The 13,665-nt window shown below is 43.2% G+C and overlaps 4 protein-coding genes across 4 annotated transcripts; 1 reads left to right on the top strand and 3 right to left on the bottom strand.

Moving 5' to 3' along the window:
* The first annotated feature begins 160 nt into the window (after positions 1 to 160).
* Positions 161 to 4,504, top strand: LOC115668127 (meiotic recombination protein SPO11-1). Its single transcript, XM_030589635.2, has 15 exons — positions 161 to 233; positions 330 to 429; positions 900 to 973; positions 1,082 to 1,183; positions 1,636 to 1,709; positions 2,320 to 2,336; positions 2,664 to 2,733; positions 2,839 to 2,875; positions 3,159 to 3,206; positions 3,285 to 3,343; positions 3,438 to 3,469; positions 3,579 to 3,684; positions 3,876 to 3,996; positions 4,101 to 4,164; positions 4,238 to 4,504. Exons 1-15 carry the CDS (start codon positions 167 to 169, stop codon positions 4,359 to 4,361), a joined length of 1,095 nt encoding a protein of 364 aa, XP_030445495.2. The 5' UTR covers positions 161 to 166; the 3' UTR covers positions 4,362 to 4,504.
* A 351-nt stretch (positions 4,505 to 4,855) lies between these two features.
* On the bottom strand, positions 4,856 to 6,733 carry LOC115668106 (U11/U12 small nuclear ribonucleoprotein 25 kDa protein). Its single transcript, XM_030589616.2, has 4 exons — positions 6,342 to 6,733; positions 6,120 to 6,225; positions 5,640 to 5,739; positions 4,856 to 5,056 (listed from the first exon to the last, which is right to left on the bottom strand). Exons 1-4 carry the CDS (start codon positions 6,562 to 6,564, stop codon positions 4,961 to 4,963), a joined length of 525 nt encoding a protein of 174 aa, XP_030445476.2. The 5' UTR covers positions 6,565 to 6,733; the 3' UTR covers positions 4,856 to 4,960.
* An 862-nt stretch (positions 6,734 to 7,595) lies between these two features.
* Positions 7,596 to 8,980, bottom strand: LOC115668093 (glutathione S-transferase PARB-like). The gene is made up of 3 exons (XM_030589603.2): positions 8,747 to 8,980; positions 8,590 to 8,638; positions 7,596 to 8,227 (listed from the first exon to the last, which is right to left on the bottom strand). Exons 1-3 carry the CDS (start codon positions 8,897 to 8,899, stop codon positions 7,773 to 7,775), a joined length of 657 nt encoding a protein of 218 aa, XP_030445463.1. The 5' UTR covers positions 8,900 to 8,980; the 3' UTR covers positions 7,596 to 7,772.
* Positions 8,981 to 9,321: 341 nt separating this feature from the next.
* On the bottom strand, positions 9,322 to 13,022 carry LOC115668066 (mechanosensitive ion channel protein 6-like). The gene is made up of 5 exons (XM_030589579.2): positions 11,474 to 13,022; positions 10,798 to 10,921; positions 10,263 to 10,556; positions 9,986 to 10,188; positions 9,322 to 9,807 (listed from the first exon to the last, which is right to left on the bottom strand). The coding sequence occupies exons 1-5, from the start codon at positions 12,904 to 12,906 to the stop codon at positions 9,537 to 9,539; spliced, it is 2,325 nt and encodes a 774-aa protein (XP_030445439.2). The 5' UTR covers positions 12,907 to 13,022; the 3' UTR covers positions 9,322 to 9,536.
* Positions 13,023 to 13,665: the final 643 nt, after the last annotated feature.

Below are 13,665 nucleotides of genomic sequence, written 5' to 3'. Positions count from 1 at the left end.
TGTATCAACTTAATTAAGAAGTTGTTGCCGTAATGGTTTCTTATCCAGGAAATTCCCACCCCTGCATGACCCGACTCCGACAGTTTATCGGGTCGGCACGATTCGGATCCTACTATAAGAAGGAAAAACCGAGTCCGTCGTCGAAGCTGTTCGATTGTACCAAAAAATGGAGGGAAACAGAATCAGAAACCGCTCGAGCTCACGAACCCCTCACCTGCTAAGCAAGATCAGAGGTTCATCGTCGACGGCGCAAGGCTAATTTCGCTTTGAAGTTTCTTCATCCCTCGTCGTCGGCCGCCGTTTGATTTTCGGTTTGAACTCATCCGCAGAGCTCACGAAATCGGTACTCGGCGATCTCGGCAACGGTCGATCCCCGTCGCTCGCGATCGACGTATTCCGGAGTTACTGTAGGAACCCCAACGGAAGCTGGTTAGCTCACGTTTCTGAAGATTTCTAGTTCCGTCTTTGCAATTTTAATCTCTCTGTTGGAGGATTCTTCGTTTGGTTCGGACGAATCCTGTTATTCGCACTTGAAGAGTGATTTTACTGTTGATCGTTTAACTTCGGAATCTGAGACAAGGCGGTGTCTGAGTTGCCGCGATCCATCTATAGGTTACGTTGAATGGTGCAGTTCATAGTGCAGATTGAAAGCATACAGTTCTTGCATTTGCTCATTTTGCTGATAGTGCTAGGTAGCCGTTGAAAATTTGGAAAAATTCAAGACTTGGTATGTTGTGAAGGGGAATAGAGAGCAATTACTTTTGGCTCAAGATGACGTCGATGTCCAGAAAATTAAGGGAAAAAAGGGATTACATGCATACCGATCCCCAGATCTTTCGGCCTTTGCTACAGCGTTATGCCCGAAAGATCTTATTCATGTTTGATGTTGCTGTGTGCAGTAGTTGCAAGCCCGATTTTCCAAAGGGAAAGGAAATCGTGACTTTTCGTAAGGAATCGCATGTGCATAGGCTCGGTATGTGGTCATCTGCCTGAGAATTATTAGTTTACAGACATTGGATTCTGGAATAATTGTGGAAGATATGTAGTCCCCAACTTTGTGTTTATCCATTGGCGCTTTCAGATGTCTTGCTGAGAGTGCTGCTGATCGTTCAGCAACTGCTGCAAGAAAACAGACACGGATCAAAGAGAGATATATATTACATGCATCCTTCTGTATTCAGAGGTGAAATTAGATTATACATCGCTTCTTACTGATCATCAATCTAATCTCTTAATGAAAACTTTTACGTGGACCGAGCTCCTTCAATGAATGCAATGATGAAGTGATCACGGCTCAGTGTGCCCATGCCTTTTCAAGTTCACTCTACATGAAATGTAAACCGTCGTCATTCATGCTTTATTCAGGAGGCATATGCATTTCATTATGTTTCTAGTTTCAACATCAGACTAGCTTGTTAAGCAAGGAAAATAAAGAGAAAGGAAGGAAGAGTATCAGCATCAGTCTTAGCTGATCACCCAAATAAAGAAAAAATTGAACATCAGTCTTATCTGGCATTAGATGACCCATGAATCTACTATTCACCGGTTTTATAGCTGATGGTTTCTACAATAATTCATTTTTCTCTTGTAGTGTGCTTTAAATCTTACAGTAATTTCCTTTATATTGTGATCCAGATCAGTCAGTTGTAGATCGGGCGATAAACGACCTTTGTATCCTTCTCGGCTGCAGTCGCCACAACTTAAATGTGGTAAACATTTTTTTGAGATGATTTTTTTTTTTTTTTGTTCTTGATGGGGAAGTTCTGTGGAAAGAAGACAGCAAGATGAACATTAGCACTGGTCATTTTTTTGGTGGAGCAGTTGATTATGACCACTTCTCTGGAGAACATCAAATTTCCAACAAAAAAAAAAAAAAGAAATTCTCTAGAGGCAAATAAAGAAAAAGGCCCTCCTCAAGAATCCTGCTACGGCGTCTTTTTCCAGAATAGAAGCGAAATTTTGTCGAGTTGTTTACTTTTCGGTTGGTCTAGGGTGGCAAATGGTATCTTTGCATGGTTCCCACAAGTTGCTAGTAGTCTCTTATCTTGGAATATTATTATTTTTTTCAGTTTGCACGGGATTTCTGCTATTCAGATAAAGTTTGGATCTGCACTAGTAGTTTACGATTGCATCTCCCAGTGGGTTCAGCCATTTTTCAGTTTCTTAATTTAAATGTAGCGGAAATTTTTATTTTTTGCGCTTGGAAAGTAGGTTGAAGTGAACCCAGAACTCATTTCATGGTTAACGTACTGCTTTCGTATTACCGACCTCATAATTACATTAACGTTATAATAACTTCTTCTTGTCTACTTTTGGCAGGTTTCTGTAGGAAAAGGGTATGTGACTTTCCTGGGACTTCTTGGGAGATGAGTAGAGAAGCATGCATAATTTTCACTTTACTTTTGTAGACTAATCTGAAGCATGTCAAAATAGTTCGCTCTTATCCATTGTTTCATCCATCCGATTGTGCCCATGAAAAGTAGTTGAATGTTGCTAGTCCTATCCCACTATCAGATTCTAACTTTCCATTGATGTTATGTTATCTTCACAAGATTTCTTACAGCTATGAGCTAGGCTTTTATTAGTAACCTCACTGCTTAAGGGGCATTTGAGATGGTTCAACATTTCTGATGACAATTTTGGATTATTCCACTTTTTCTCAGGTTGGTGATGGGCTGGTTAAGATTCACTGAAGCTGGGGCGAAGTTCGATTGCATGAACAACCTTAATTCGGTGAGTTGAAGAACCGTACATTCAGATGCATAATCATTTAAGTAATCATTTTACAAATATAGGAAAAGTTATATATCCAAGCATAGGCTTCTCATTTTGTGGCAGGCCCAACCTGTTCCGGTGCACGTTGAAGAAGTTGAAGGTATATAACTGATTACACATATGTTACCGGAAAAAAGTGATTGCCGATGTTGTTGATTGCTAATTTGGCAAAGAGCACTTTCCGGAACTCTTTTTTGAATCTCTATTCATCACATACTTCCTAAGAGTGCAGAAAGTCAAAACGCGGTTTTCAGTCATTCTGGCCTCACCCTGCTTTCAAAATCTTAATTTCATGATATGGCTCAATGTCTCTCATAAATACTGCAACATTTCACGTTTGTTCATGCTGAGATAGGTAGTTTCTCTATTGTTCTTTCTCACAGATATTTTAAGTGTTGCTGATTACATTCTAGTCGTGGAGAAGGAATCAGGTCAGCAAGTTTCAAAAATTTTCTGAGTCAGTATTTTCTTATTGACCAGATATTAACAGTTGAATGTTCGACATGCAGTGTTCCAGCGACTAGCGAATGACCAGTTCTGCAGGGCAAACCGTTGCATTGTTATTACTGTTAGTGGATAGACATCTTTTGCAAACTAACTAGTTTCAAGTATACCTTCTACTTTTTCCGCCCTGATTATCTTCCAATACCCTGTTTCAACAGGGAAGAGGTTACCCAGATATTCCCACCAGAAGGTAAAGATATTTGTACTCAGTGAACTTGGGGCGATGTTTTGCATCATCGATCTGTTACCTGACCCTGGTTTTATACCGGGCATCACATGCGTCATTTCCCTTCTTCCAGGTTCTTGAGGCTTCTCATTGAGACATTGCATCTGCCTGCCTATTGTCTGGTAGATTGTGATCCATATGGCTTCGACATTCTGTCCACTTACCGATTTGGTTCCATGGTTCGAAAATTTCAACTTTAGAAATCTCTGATAATATTTCTCGAGTCAGTTTATTTAATCATCAATTACTTACACCGTGTGAATAATCAGTTAAATTGCAGAAAGTAAATCCCATGAGCAAATTTTTCAGCTTATTCAATGTTTATTACTTACATATCTCAATTTCCATTTCCCTTATTTCCTTACGCAAGCAAATGGCTTACGATGCGAAATTTATGCGCAATCCCAAAATGAGCTGGCTAGGAGCTTTTCCTTCAGATTTTGAGAAGTACGGTCTTCCAACAGAGTGTCTCCTTCCTTTGACAGCAGAAGGTGAGGCTTTCCCATTTGATGCTACTGTCTCAGTACATGATGCTTTTCAACCACACCTTATGCTTGCCAGAGAATAATTGCTTATGTTCCTACACACTTGCCAGATAAAAGAAAGACAGAGGCAATATTACTTAGATGCTACCTACAGCGCGAAGCGCCAGATTGGAGGTAGAATTTTCAATTTTCTATTAAGAAAGATAGTTGCCATTACTAAATTAGCGGCGCCCATTGCCTGAGGAAGGTTCGAGCTAGAGTTGATGCTGCACAGGGGAGTGAAATTCGAGATTGAAGCCTTCTCGGTCCATTCACTTTCCTATTTGTCAAGGGAATACATACCGTCTAAAATCCATGGACTGCAGAACTGAAGACCAAATCTCGTCGAGCAGTTTATTGCCTGCATCGACAAACTTTAGGAATTTTGGCTTATTGAATACGATTTTGTACAGTGCAGTGTCAAAACTCATGGTGTTTACAGCTTCAGCGAAACAGAGGCATTTATTACGTCCAATGACTTTGTTTTTCCCAGAAACATTCATACTGAATTGCTCTCTTTACCAGACCGCACTTATTTTTGGCAAGAATTTTCTTCTCCGAGCCCAGCTTTGCACATGAGATGCAGATATAGATAGAAGTATTGGATAAAGAAATGAAGATGAAACCGAGAGTCAGCTCCTAAAAGACCAATAATCCTGGAAAATTGAGAGTCAGTTCGTGAAACTGACAACTCGGAAGCTATTAGTTCAGGCAAAAATTCTATACAGTGAGCATTCTCTTTTAGACGAATAGTTTCAGAATTGGCAGCGAACGTGAAGCTCCTAGCTCAAGGACCGAAGCATAAATGAACAAGAAAGCAAAAATGTAGTTGCAAGGAAAATATAAGGAATATCAGAAAAATAATTGGTATACAGAGGATGTGTTCTCTGATGATACAGCAGCACCAGAAAAACAAATTACATGGGTTGTCTTAAGCACGCTTGCTCAGGCCATGGAAGAAGCGGTGCTTCTTTCTCTTAGAATGTCTTCCGGCATTCTTTGACATGACAGAGGGGATAAAATGCACCTGCATACACATACATGGCACGAACACTTCAAGCTTACAGGATACAGGCATGTGAATGCTATTGCAGGCAAGACAATTCACTGCATGGACCCCCGAAAAAATATCCTCGTTTTTTTTTTTCATGTCAAGCGTAAGTGTGTCGACAATCTGTCACGACCAATTTGTGCACAGAAGTTATGTGGGCCCTGAGGATACCATGCCCCAGTTGGTATACCAATGTCGAGTCTGATAAATATGTTCATGTCATTGGTACATCAATGTGAACTGTGCTAAAGTTAAAAGCATTTGGATTTTCCAGACATCACTCTTATTGACAAAGTGATCGCCTTTATCACGTCTCCAAGGGGCTTAACACTCGAGTGTCGGAGCATGATGCTCCAGGATAGGTGGACCCTATTATATAGTAAGCATTTAAATCTCCAGTACAGTTTTGCAGCTTAAACTTTAAGGCATTTCACTTAAAGCCACTGATCAGCACATGAATGTTCCTAAATCAAATACGGATGAAGAGAACCAAAGCTACTAGACCATTACAAAAGCCTATAGACAAAAAGTGCTAGAGAATGAGACAGGGTATCAGAACCTGAGAATTGTTTCGGATGCCAAAATCCTGAAGCTTGGAATCATCATCAAGCAGTTTCTGATTATGGTATGATAGGCAAAAGTTCGCCCACACGTGCTTCCTGAAAATCCAATAGAATCTTTTGTTAAGCATACCAACCGTTTGAGTTTACATTTCAGAAGCAATTCAAGAAGTCTTCGAGGCCGAACAAAAGCGGGGAAAATTCATCGCATAGTACATCATCTTGGCAGGATTAGTTAAAAAAAAAAATGAACCTTGACATTGATGGTATTGTTGTATTATTCAACTATATTTTTTTGCAGATTAACAGAAAGGGGAAGAACTTATGTCCCTTTCATCTTCACTGGGCATCACCATTCATGAGGATTGGGAATGGCCGCTAATTCAACCGCCTGTTAATTCTCAGCTCAAAAGCAGATTCCACACTTGCATATCCACAATCCGCCCGGACGAGTTTCGAGCAAACGATTAACAACTAACCACGAAATTTGACGATGACCCATCTTGGATTGCTCCGCATCGCTCACTTTTCTCTTCACAGCCAGCTTCAATTCCTTCACCGTGGCCGAATTCATAACCGCAACATCTACACTTCGCCGACCAACGGAAAGAGAAGAGCTAAGCGCGGAGCATGCACTCCAGGTGTTCGATAAAACGCCAAGACAACATGAACACGGAAAACGAAGGAAGTTCACACAATACCGAAGCTGGTGCCGTCTAATTTGAGGACGGAGACCCGCATGGCGCTGCCCAGTTCGAGGCTGATGAGGGTGTCGACGTCGGACAAAGCGGGGTTCTTGGGGACGTCGGCGAGGATGGGGTCCTGGAGGAGAGCGGAGAGGGCGGAGCGCAGTCGCGCCCTCTTGATGTTGCTGCTGTTGTAGTCCCCCAACCCATCTTCTCCCTTGGAGCCGCTGCACTCCATTATCAGACCTTTGCCGCTAGCAAACTCGCTGTGACCGAGACCTCTAGAGATGATGATTCTTTGGGTGATTCCGGGGCGATTTGGGTTTTGAGGATTTTCACTTTTTCTCAGGAAGGCGGAAGTGAGAGAGAGAGAGAGAGAGTGGGGGAGAGCAGCGAACTATTGTTTTGAGTATCTACCAGAAAATACCAGTAAAATGCCCATCTGTCAAAATTGGCATAAATGATACATTAGTTCAAAATTCATTTTTTGTATCTATTCTCCGTTAGCATTTCGTCCAACATCCCCCAAAATGCCCGCATGTCAACACAACATAAATTCCGACCGAAAAAAAAACACTCACACACGGTGATGGCTGTTATATAAGTAATGTGGAGAATGGCAAATCCGACATAGAAATCCACATGTGTTGGATATTGGATGGTATGTTAATGGTGTGATAGTTTGAATCGCAAGTACGAGATTCGAGAGACAAAAATTAATTGAAAATAAATATGTTGTAGGGTGATAGTATTAAGTAATTGAAAACGATAACAAATTAATCGTATTTTGTGAAATTTTAATAAGTATATGTGCTTTTTATCAAAAATCACGTGGTATCATGATTGAACGTACCTAGCTTTTTAAACTAGACAAAGGCAAATCAACCATATCGAGGATTAGAAGATTTGGAGAGGATTATTTTCTTGTTATCTAAATGTAAATCTAGTGTTAATGTGGAGTAGAACATGAATCAAATCTAGAATCTCGCTTCCCTTGACCGACAAGATCTTGTCAACACTTTATTACGTGAAAAATGGACGTCATGTACGCATTATGGCTCTAATCAAAACTCAAAAGCACAAGCCAAATTCTAGGAAAGGCAGCAATCAAAATATTAGGAGAGGAAAATCTAAATTGAATTTTTACCTACGTTGAATCTTCAGATATATTGTACTGAATGGGGTTCTCTTCTTTTCCACTGCACAAATCTGTTGTTAATGCTATGTTCAGCTAGGTTTTCTTCTAGTATAGCATATGCACATCAACTATTAATGAAGAACATGCAAATTCTCATTCATCAAATCGAAATGAACATTGAACCCATCGGAAACATGAAAAAAATCTCAGAAACAGTATGATCGACAGCGACGAAAAACTCCCAAAGCAAGAACTTAAATTCTATAGAAAAATCCTAGTCTTGCACAAAGCCAACCAAACCCAGATTTTCATTTGCTCTTCTGCATCTCCACGACTTTCTTCCACGAGTCTCGGCTCGAGATCTCGTTCCACCACCGGTCCACATTCTTCCTCGAGCTGAAAGCCTCTCCCCGGTTCCCCACGCTCACCAAGTAGTGCGTGTTCGGCAAGTGCGACAGATCGGCCAGAGTGAACTCGTCGCCTGCCAGGAACCTGCTGCTCTCCAGCCTCTGGTCGTAAACGTCGAGCACCTTCAAGAGCTTCTGGTCGTTCAGTTTGATCTGTGCTTCGTCTTGCTTTATATTCATCCGTGGCGCGAACGCGAGCTGAAATACCAGAGTCGAGGACGGAGGGTTGTAGCTCTGGCCCTCGGCCTCTAGCCATTGCTCTATGGAGGCCTTGACCAGCGGATTCATGCTGTACAAGTTCTTGTTGCCCCTGTCCGCGTACTTCTCGCATATGTAGCGACAGATCGCTCTGGACTCTACAAGCGAATTGATCGAATCAATCAAGCCAGCGAAATGATGCCGTGGAATTAACTAGCTGTCACTGTACAGACTTAACACTAGTAATACCATTCAAACAAGTGAACTGATGCAACAGAGGCATTTGTGATGACAATCATGGAAAATCTTCCTTATTAAAGATGCAAATTCGGCATTCAGGTATCAAATTGCAGTACAAGTAATTGTATCTTCACACTCCAACCAGAAAAAAAATACTCCACCGCTGCTGTAATTTGGCTCAGATCCATGAACAAATTAGCGGTACCAATCAATTGGATGACATGAGAACTGAATTTTAATTTCGAGGAGATACAACAAATGAGGATGTGGGTGTTTATACCGAAAATGGTGATGCTCTCATCTTGGAAAGCAGGGACTTGGCCAAAGGGCTGTTCACAGCATACAAGAGGCGATGTTAAAAAGAATTCCCGAAAATATTAAGAACCAAATTAATCGAACACGGAGAAGATAAAGTTAAACTCAGAGTAAGAGAGAACCTGGATCTTGAGATAGTCAGGATTCTTGTGCTCCCCTTTGGCCATGTTAACAGGGACGAGCTGGAACTCCACATCTTTCTCCAGCAGACAAGCAAGTACCCTCGACACCGCCGTCGACAATGGTGGTCCGTACACCTTCACCGGGGCAGCCATTTGTGCGTGTGTTGTGCGTGAGAGTGAGATTTGTGCTTTTAGTTCTTGTTTCCTTGTCCCAGTTTCCGCCACACATATAGACTGGACTCGCCCGCTTTATCCTTTACTTGATGAGGGTGGCTCAGTAGGGTCCACCAACATGTAAATAGGAACACCCACGGCGGCACTAAAGGACGAATTGGACAAGAAGCTAACAAGCATCTAGCTTTGTATTAACTATTGCACATTAATCAAAGCATCTAGCTTTGTATTAACTATTGCACATTAATCAAACACCAGAACAAAGTTGTTCCCCTTAATCTTCGCTAACCGGTACAAGACTTTCCATGTTTCTCATGTTTCATCAGCTACAGGCCGCAGACGATTAAGTAGGAAGAAGAGAAGTCGAGTAAAGAAAACCATTGTCAGATGATGCCACCAAGTCCAAGCAATTGTAAGGTTAATTTCATTAGAATTTATCATTTTATGGCGAAGCTACATTCGTGGGGCAATTATACAAATGTCTTTCACACGAAGATGTCATGGTCAAAAGACTGTTCTGTCGATATCGGAGAATGACATCCTTGAGTCCGAGACTTCGTGGGAAAATTAGCTGGTGCTTGTCCATATTGGAGTATGATCAGCTACCGCCTGCTGTTCAATTTGAAGGAAGCCTAGTTGAATTTGGACTGGGTAAGCTTTGGATGTTCACATCAAGAGGCCGCAACCGGTACTCGATGTCGAGCTCTTTGAAGATTTTGATCATCTCTTCAACCAAAAGAGCTCTCCTGACAAATCTTTCGCCCATGTCCTGATGATTCATTCGGTGTGTGAGCCAAACCGACATCAGCACTCTGTTCAAGTCTTCAATCTCCCTTGTCACCACCATTGGCGCCGGATGCCAGTGGTCACTCCTGCTCTCAATATAGCTGCAACAACAAGGACAGCAAATCATTTGGACTAAAACATCTATCTACATAGGCAATCATAATTACCGTCCGTGTAAGGCATTTTCTCCTCGGTCAAACATTCCATAAATCAACCAACATAAAACGAAACATATGGAAGAGATGAACCTAGAAACAAAAGGATATGTCTCTTCCCTACCTGACTATTCGTTCCTTCATGATAGCAACTTTCTCGGCCGGAGTCGAGATATGGATAGAGAAATCGACTCCATCACCCATATCTGGGCTCCTGTAGTAATTACTTATGGGCTTGGCAGCTAAGACACTGTTTAGGTATACAATTTTTTGGTTGTCATACCTCAGGAAGACTGTAGTCAGTATATTTATCTCTTCCACCACCATCTGTGAGCAAAATAAAGAGATAAAGATTGCCCTCAAACGTAAAGAGAGAGTTTACATAGAAAAGGGTCTTTTACCTGCACTCCATCCACCTCACAGCGATCACCCACGTCAAAAGGATGTATAACGAATAGGTAGATGATAGCTTCGAAAATGGTCTTGCAGGTATTCCCAAAGACAAATGCCATGACAATAAGCTGCGAGCTTATGACAATAAGGAAGTGGGTGACATTGACTTGTAGTATAGCGAGGCAAATAATCACGATGATGAAAGCCATGATGACATTCAACATCTTATGGAGTTTGTCCACTGCAGTTTTAGTGTCGTTTAGAGACAAAGCAAGGGCCCTCCTCTCTCTAAATGCATTCACCTGCAAAAGGCATTAAATAAGTTTCAAATGACAAAAAACCCATGACACATATCATACCAACCGACAATTGCTTCCATCAATTTTTGCATATACAACATCCCATTTGGTGAAAAGTAAAAAGCAATATGTAAGCCTGGATCTAGTAAACCATATATGTGTTATTGGACAGAAAGAAGGGAAACAGAAACCTTACTTAACTAGAGACAGTCAAGATATATAAGTGGAGGAAAAAAGCTATTACCGCCCAATTTTTAAGAGACAGCCAGCTGATTCCCTCGCGTTCAGATGCTGCTCCGAAGAGATCCATTGCCTTGTAAGCTTCATCTTTACTCATGAAGCACATCACATCCTCCAAATATATGCACCTATTAAAAGATGCATAAGATTTATCAACGCCTACAATTTAATAATCAGCAACTAAAGCAAACCTAATATTGGAACAAGAAAATCTGTCCCATGATAGAATCGTGGCACAGGTATGCTACTTCTCAGAGGCAGCAACAGGATGACCTTATCTTACCGTCTGTTTGCAAATGTTAGCTTGTTTACTCTACAAAGCCTAACTTTACTCTTGTAAGATATTAAGATACGTAAGCAGGATTTTTATCCCCTTTTAGTATAACTAGAAGCACGACAACCAGTACGGTCCCACATATAATACTTTGACCTGGACAATTTCTTAAAGGTCCCCAATTAATTAATTGAGCATCAGCTGATGCATTGACTTCGTCTATTGGAATCATTAAGCAGCAATGACAGTACATTCTTTCCCGTGCCTCATCTGCACAGGTCACCCAAGTTAATGGAAAATTTTGGAGCAGCCATGACATTCTACCTCGGAAAATCCTGTTAACTCCCAAATATTTTTTTAGAATTTGGCAATGTTAATGGTTTGATATACGAAAGAAGCAACTTACTTCGAACCCTGCTTAGCAACGTTCCTGAATATCCTTTTGGCTGCCATCTCTGCCTCGCGCTCACTTCTTATCTCCAATGTGGCCTCGTCCTTCACATCAGAAGGACGAATGTGCTCATCCAGAGTAGATAAGGTGCCATTCCTTATGATATTCATCAACCTCTTCATGTTCCAAGCCGATACATTCTTTTGATTCAGCCTGTGCAGTTGCTCGATTGGGATATTCATGTCCTGCCCGCGTGAAGCTTCTCTCGAAAGTCGAGGGCTCTTCCCCACAATGGGGCTCTTCCCATTCCCCGCAAATTTGTCGCTTCTCGGGAGAAGAGTTTCCCTCAGATTGCTAGGAATGTTGGCCCCCGCATCCTGAAGCTCTCGGAACTCAGCAATCGCCCTCTCCTCCTCTTCGTTGTAGAACTTCTCAAACAGCGGCGGGCCCGAGAGCATCCCTATCAAATACTGATTGAAGAGGGACTCCTGAATCCTCTCAAAGAAGGCGTTCACGTGAAATGACGAGGCAAGGACCTTAATGAGCAGAGTCTTCAGGAGCCAGATCACAGCGCCTATGAAAACGCACACGAGTATCTTTGTTACTTTTGGCAATATCCTGCTCTTAGTCTCCTTCTCAACCTTATCGTCAAACACACAATTCCACACAAGCAGGACGAGACCGAACCAGATACAATTTCGGACAGCTTTCTTCAATCCGTAGACGAAGTACAAAACTTTCTTCCTCAGTATGAAATTCCGCTCAATCAAGAACACGGCCAATGTGATCAACCAATCAGACACTAAATTTCCGCAAATAAGCGCGAAAACCATGATCTCCCACTTCCACAGAGGAAGATCCCACAGTGTTTGCCTCTTTAGTGCATTTATCCAAAGACTACAAACTAGAGCTGCGATGATCAAAACGAGACTCACGAATTGAAGCACCGTCCACAAGCCGAGCTTCGTGTGTTTGTACTCCTCCGGAATGTCCTCGAAATCGTCCTTTTCTTCTTTGCGATCATCGCCGCCTTTCGCCGAGAACGGCCCCGAATCTGCCGCGATCCTCGACCGCTGCTGCCATTGGTCCTCGGGAGGATCCAGAAGCCTCGATTTCGGCCTGTTCACGAGCAGCCGCGAATTCCGCCGAGACGAAGCGTTGGAGCCAGGAGTCAATGCCTCAACCGCACGCGAACTCGACGAAACCCTCGTGTTCTCGTGGACGGGCAACTCTTCCCACTGCTCGCGGACGGTTCCGGCCGAGCTTTCTCGGGATGAGGCCGCGGGTTCCTCCGGCGAGCGCCCGGCGCCGCTCCCGGGAGTTTCCGGCCCGACGCCGGAGCTGATCGGTTGGAGCTCCGCATTTCCCCGGGAGGCAACGTTTTCGACGTCGACCACCACGACTTCGATCTCCCGGAGAACCCGAGGGGCGTCCACGGGCCTCGCCATTGCTCGACGGAAGTAGCTCGAGGCTTGAAGAGCGAGAAGGTTGAAGAAGGAGGAGGAGGAGGAGGAGGGGGAAGAATCGAGCAAAACGTGAGAATGCGATGCGAGAGAGAACGCGGAGGTTTACGAGAGGGTTTTGGAGAGAGAGAGAGAGAGAGAGAGTAAAGTGCATGGGAGACAAAAAGGCATGCACTGGTGGAAGAGAGAGAGAGGTAGTAGGGTGGCGGTAGGGGTGTCAATGGTTCGGTTTGGTTCGGATTTTTAGAAAAATCCCGAACCGAACTGTTTGAATGTGTGCTTGCTCCGAACCAAAGGGCCAAACGAACCAGATATGATCCGAACTGAAAACGCGATTCAGTTCGGTTCTTTTCGGTTCGGATCGGATCGATTTTCGGTTTTCCTTCTTGTTTTTTCTGCGCTTCTTCCCTTCGCACCCTCCACTTCCCGACCCAGCCAGGTGACATGGCCACGTTGTCCTCGAGCTCGCCGTTGCCCTCCGCCGCAGCCGCGAGCTTCCCTAAGTACAAGAGGCGGTGGTGGCCGAGAAGTCCGATGCGGCTTGCCGAGGCTGCTGCCGCCGCCACTCCTCTTCTTCTTCTTCATCGCAGCTCTGGCTCTCTGCAAGAAGCACCTGCAATTCCTCTTGCCGTACTCGCTCAACCACTCGTTGAAGCTCCCGACCAACCCGACCACCCTTCTTCTTCAAGTTAAAGGGTTTGAGGAGAGAGATTGCAGAGACGTGAGGGGCAGAAACAGGAGGGA

Source organism: Syzygium oleosum, unplaced genomic scaffold (genome assembly GCF_021117445.2).
Source record: "Syzygium oleosum isolate NSW1041296 unplaced genomic scaffold, Sole_v2.1 Sole_v2.02, whole genome shotgun sequence".
Classification (NCBI taxonomy): domain Eukaryota; kingdom Viridiplantae; phylum Streptophyta; class Magnoliopsida; order Myrtales; family Myrtaceae; genus Syzygium; species Syzygium oleosum.
This window is presented reverse-complemented; position numbering and strand designations above follow the sequence as displayed.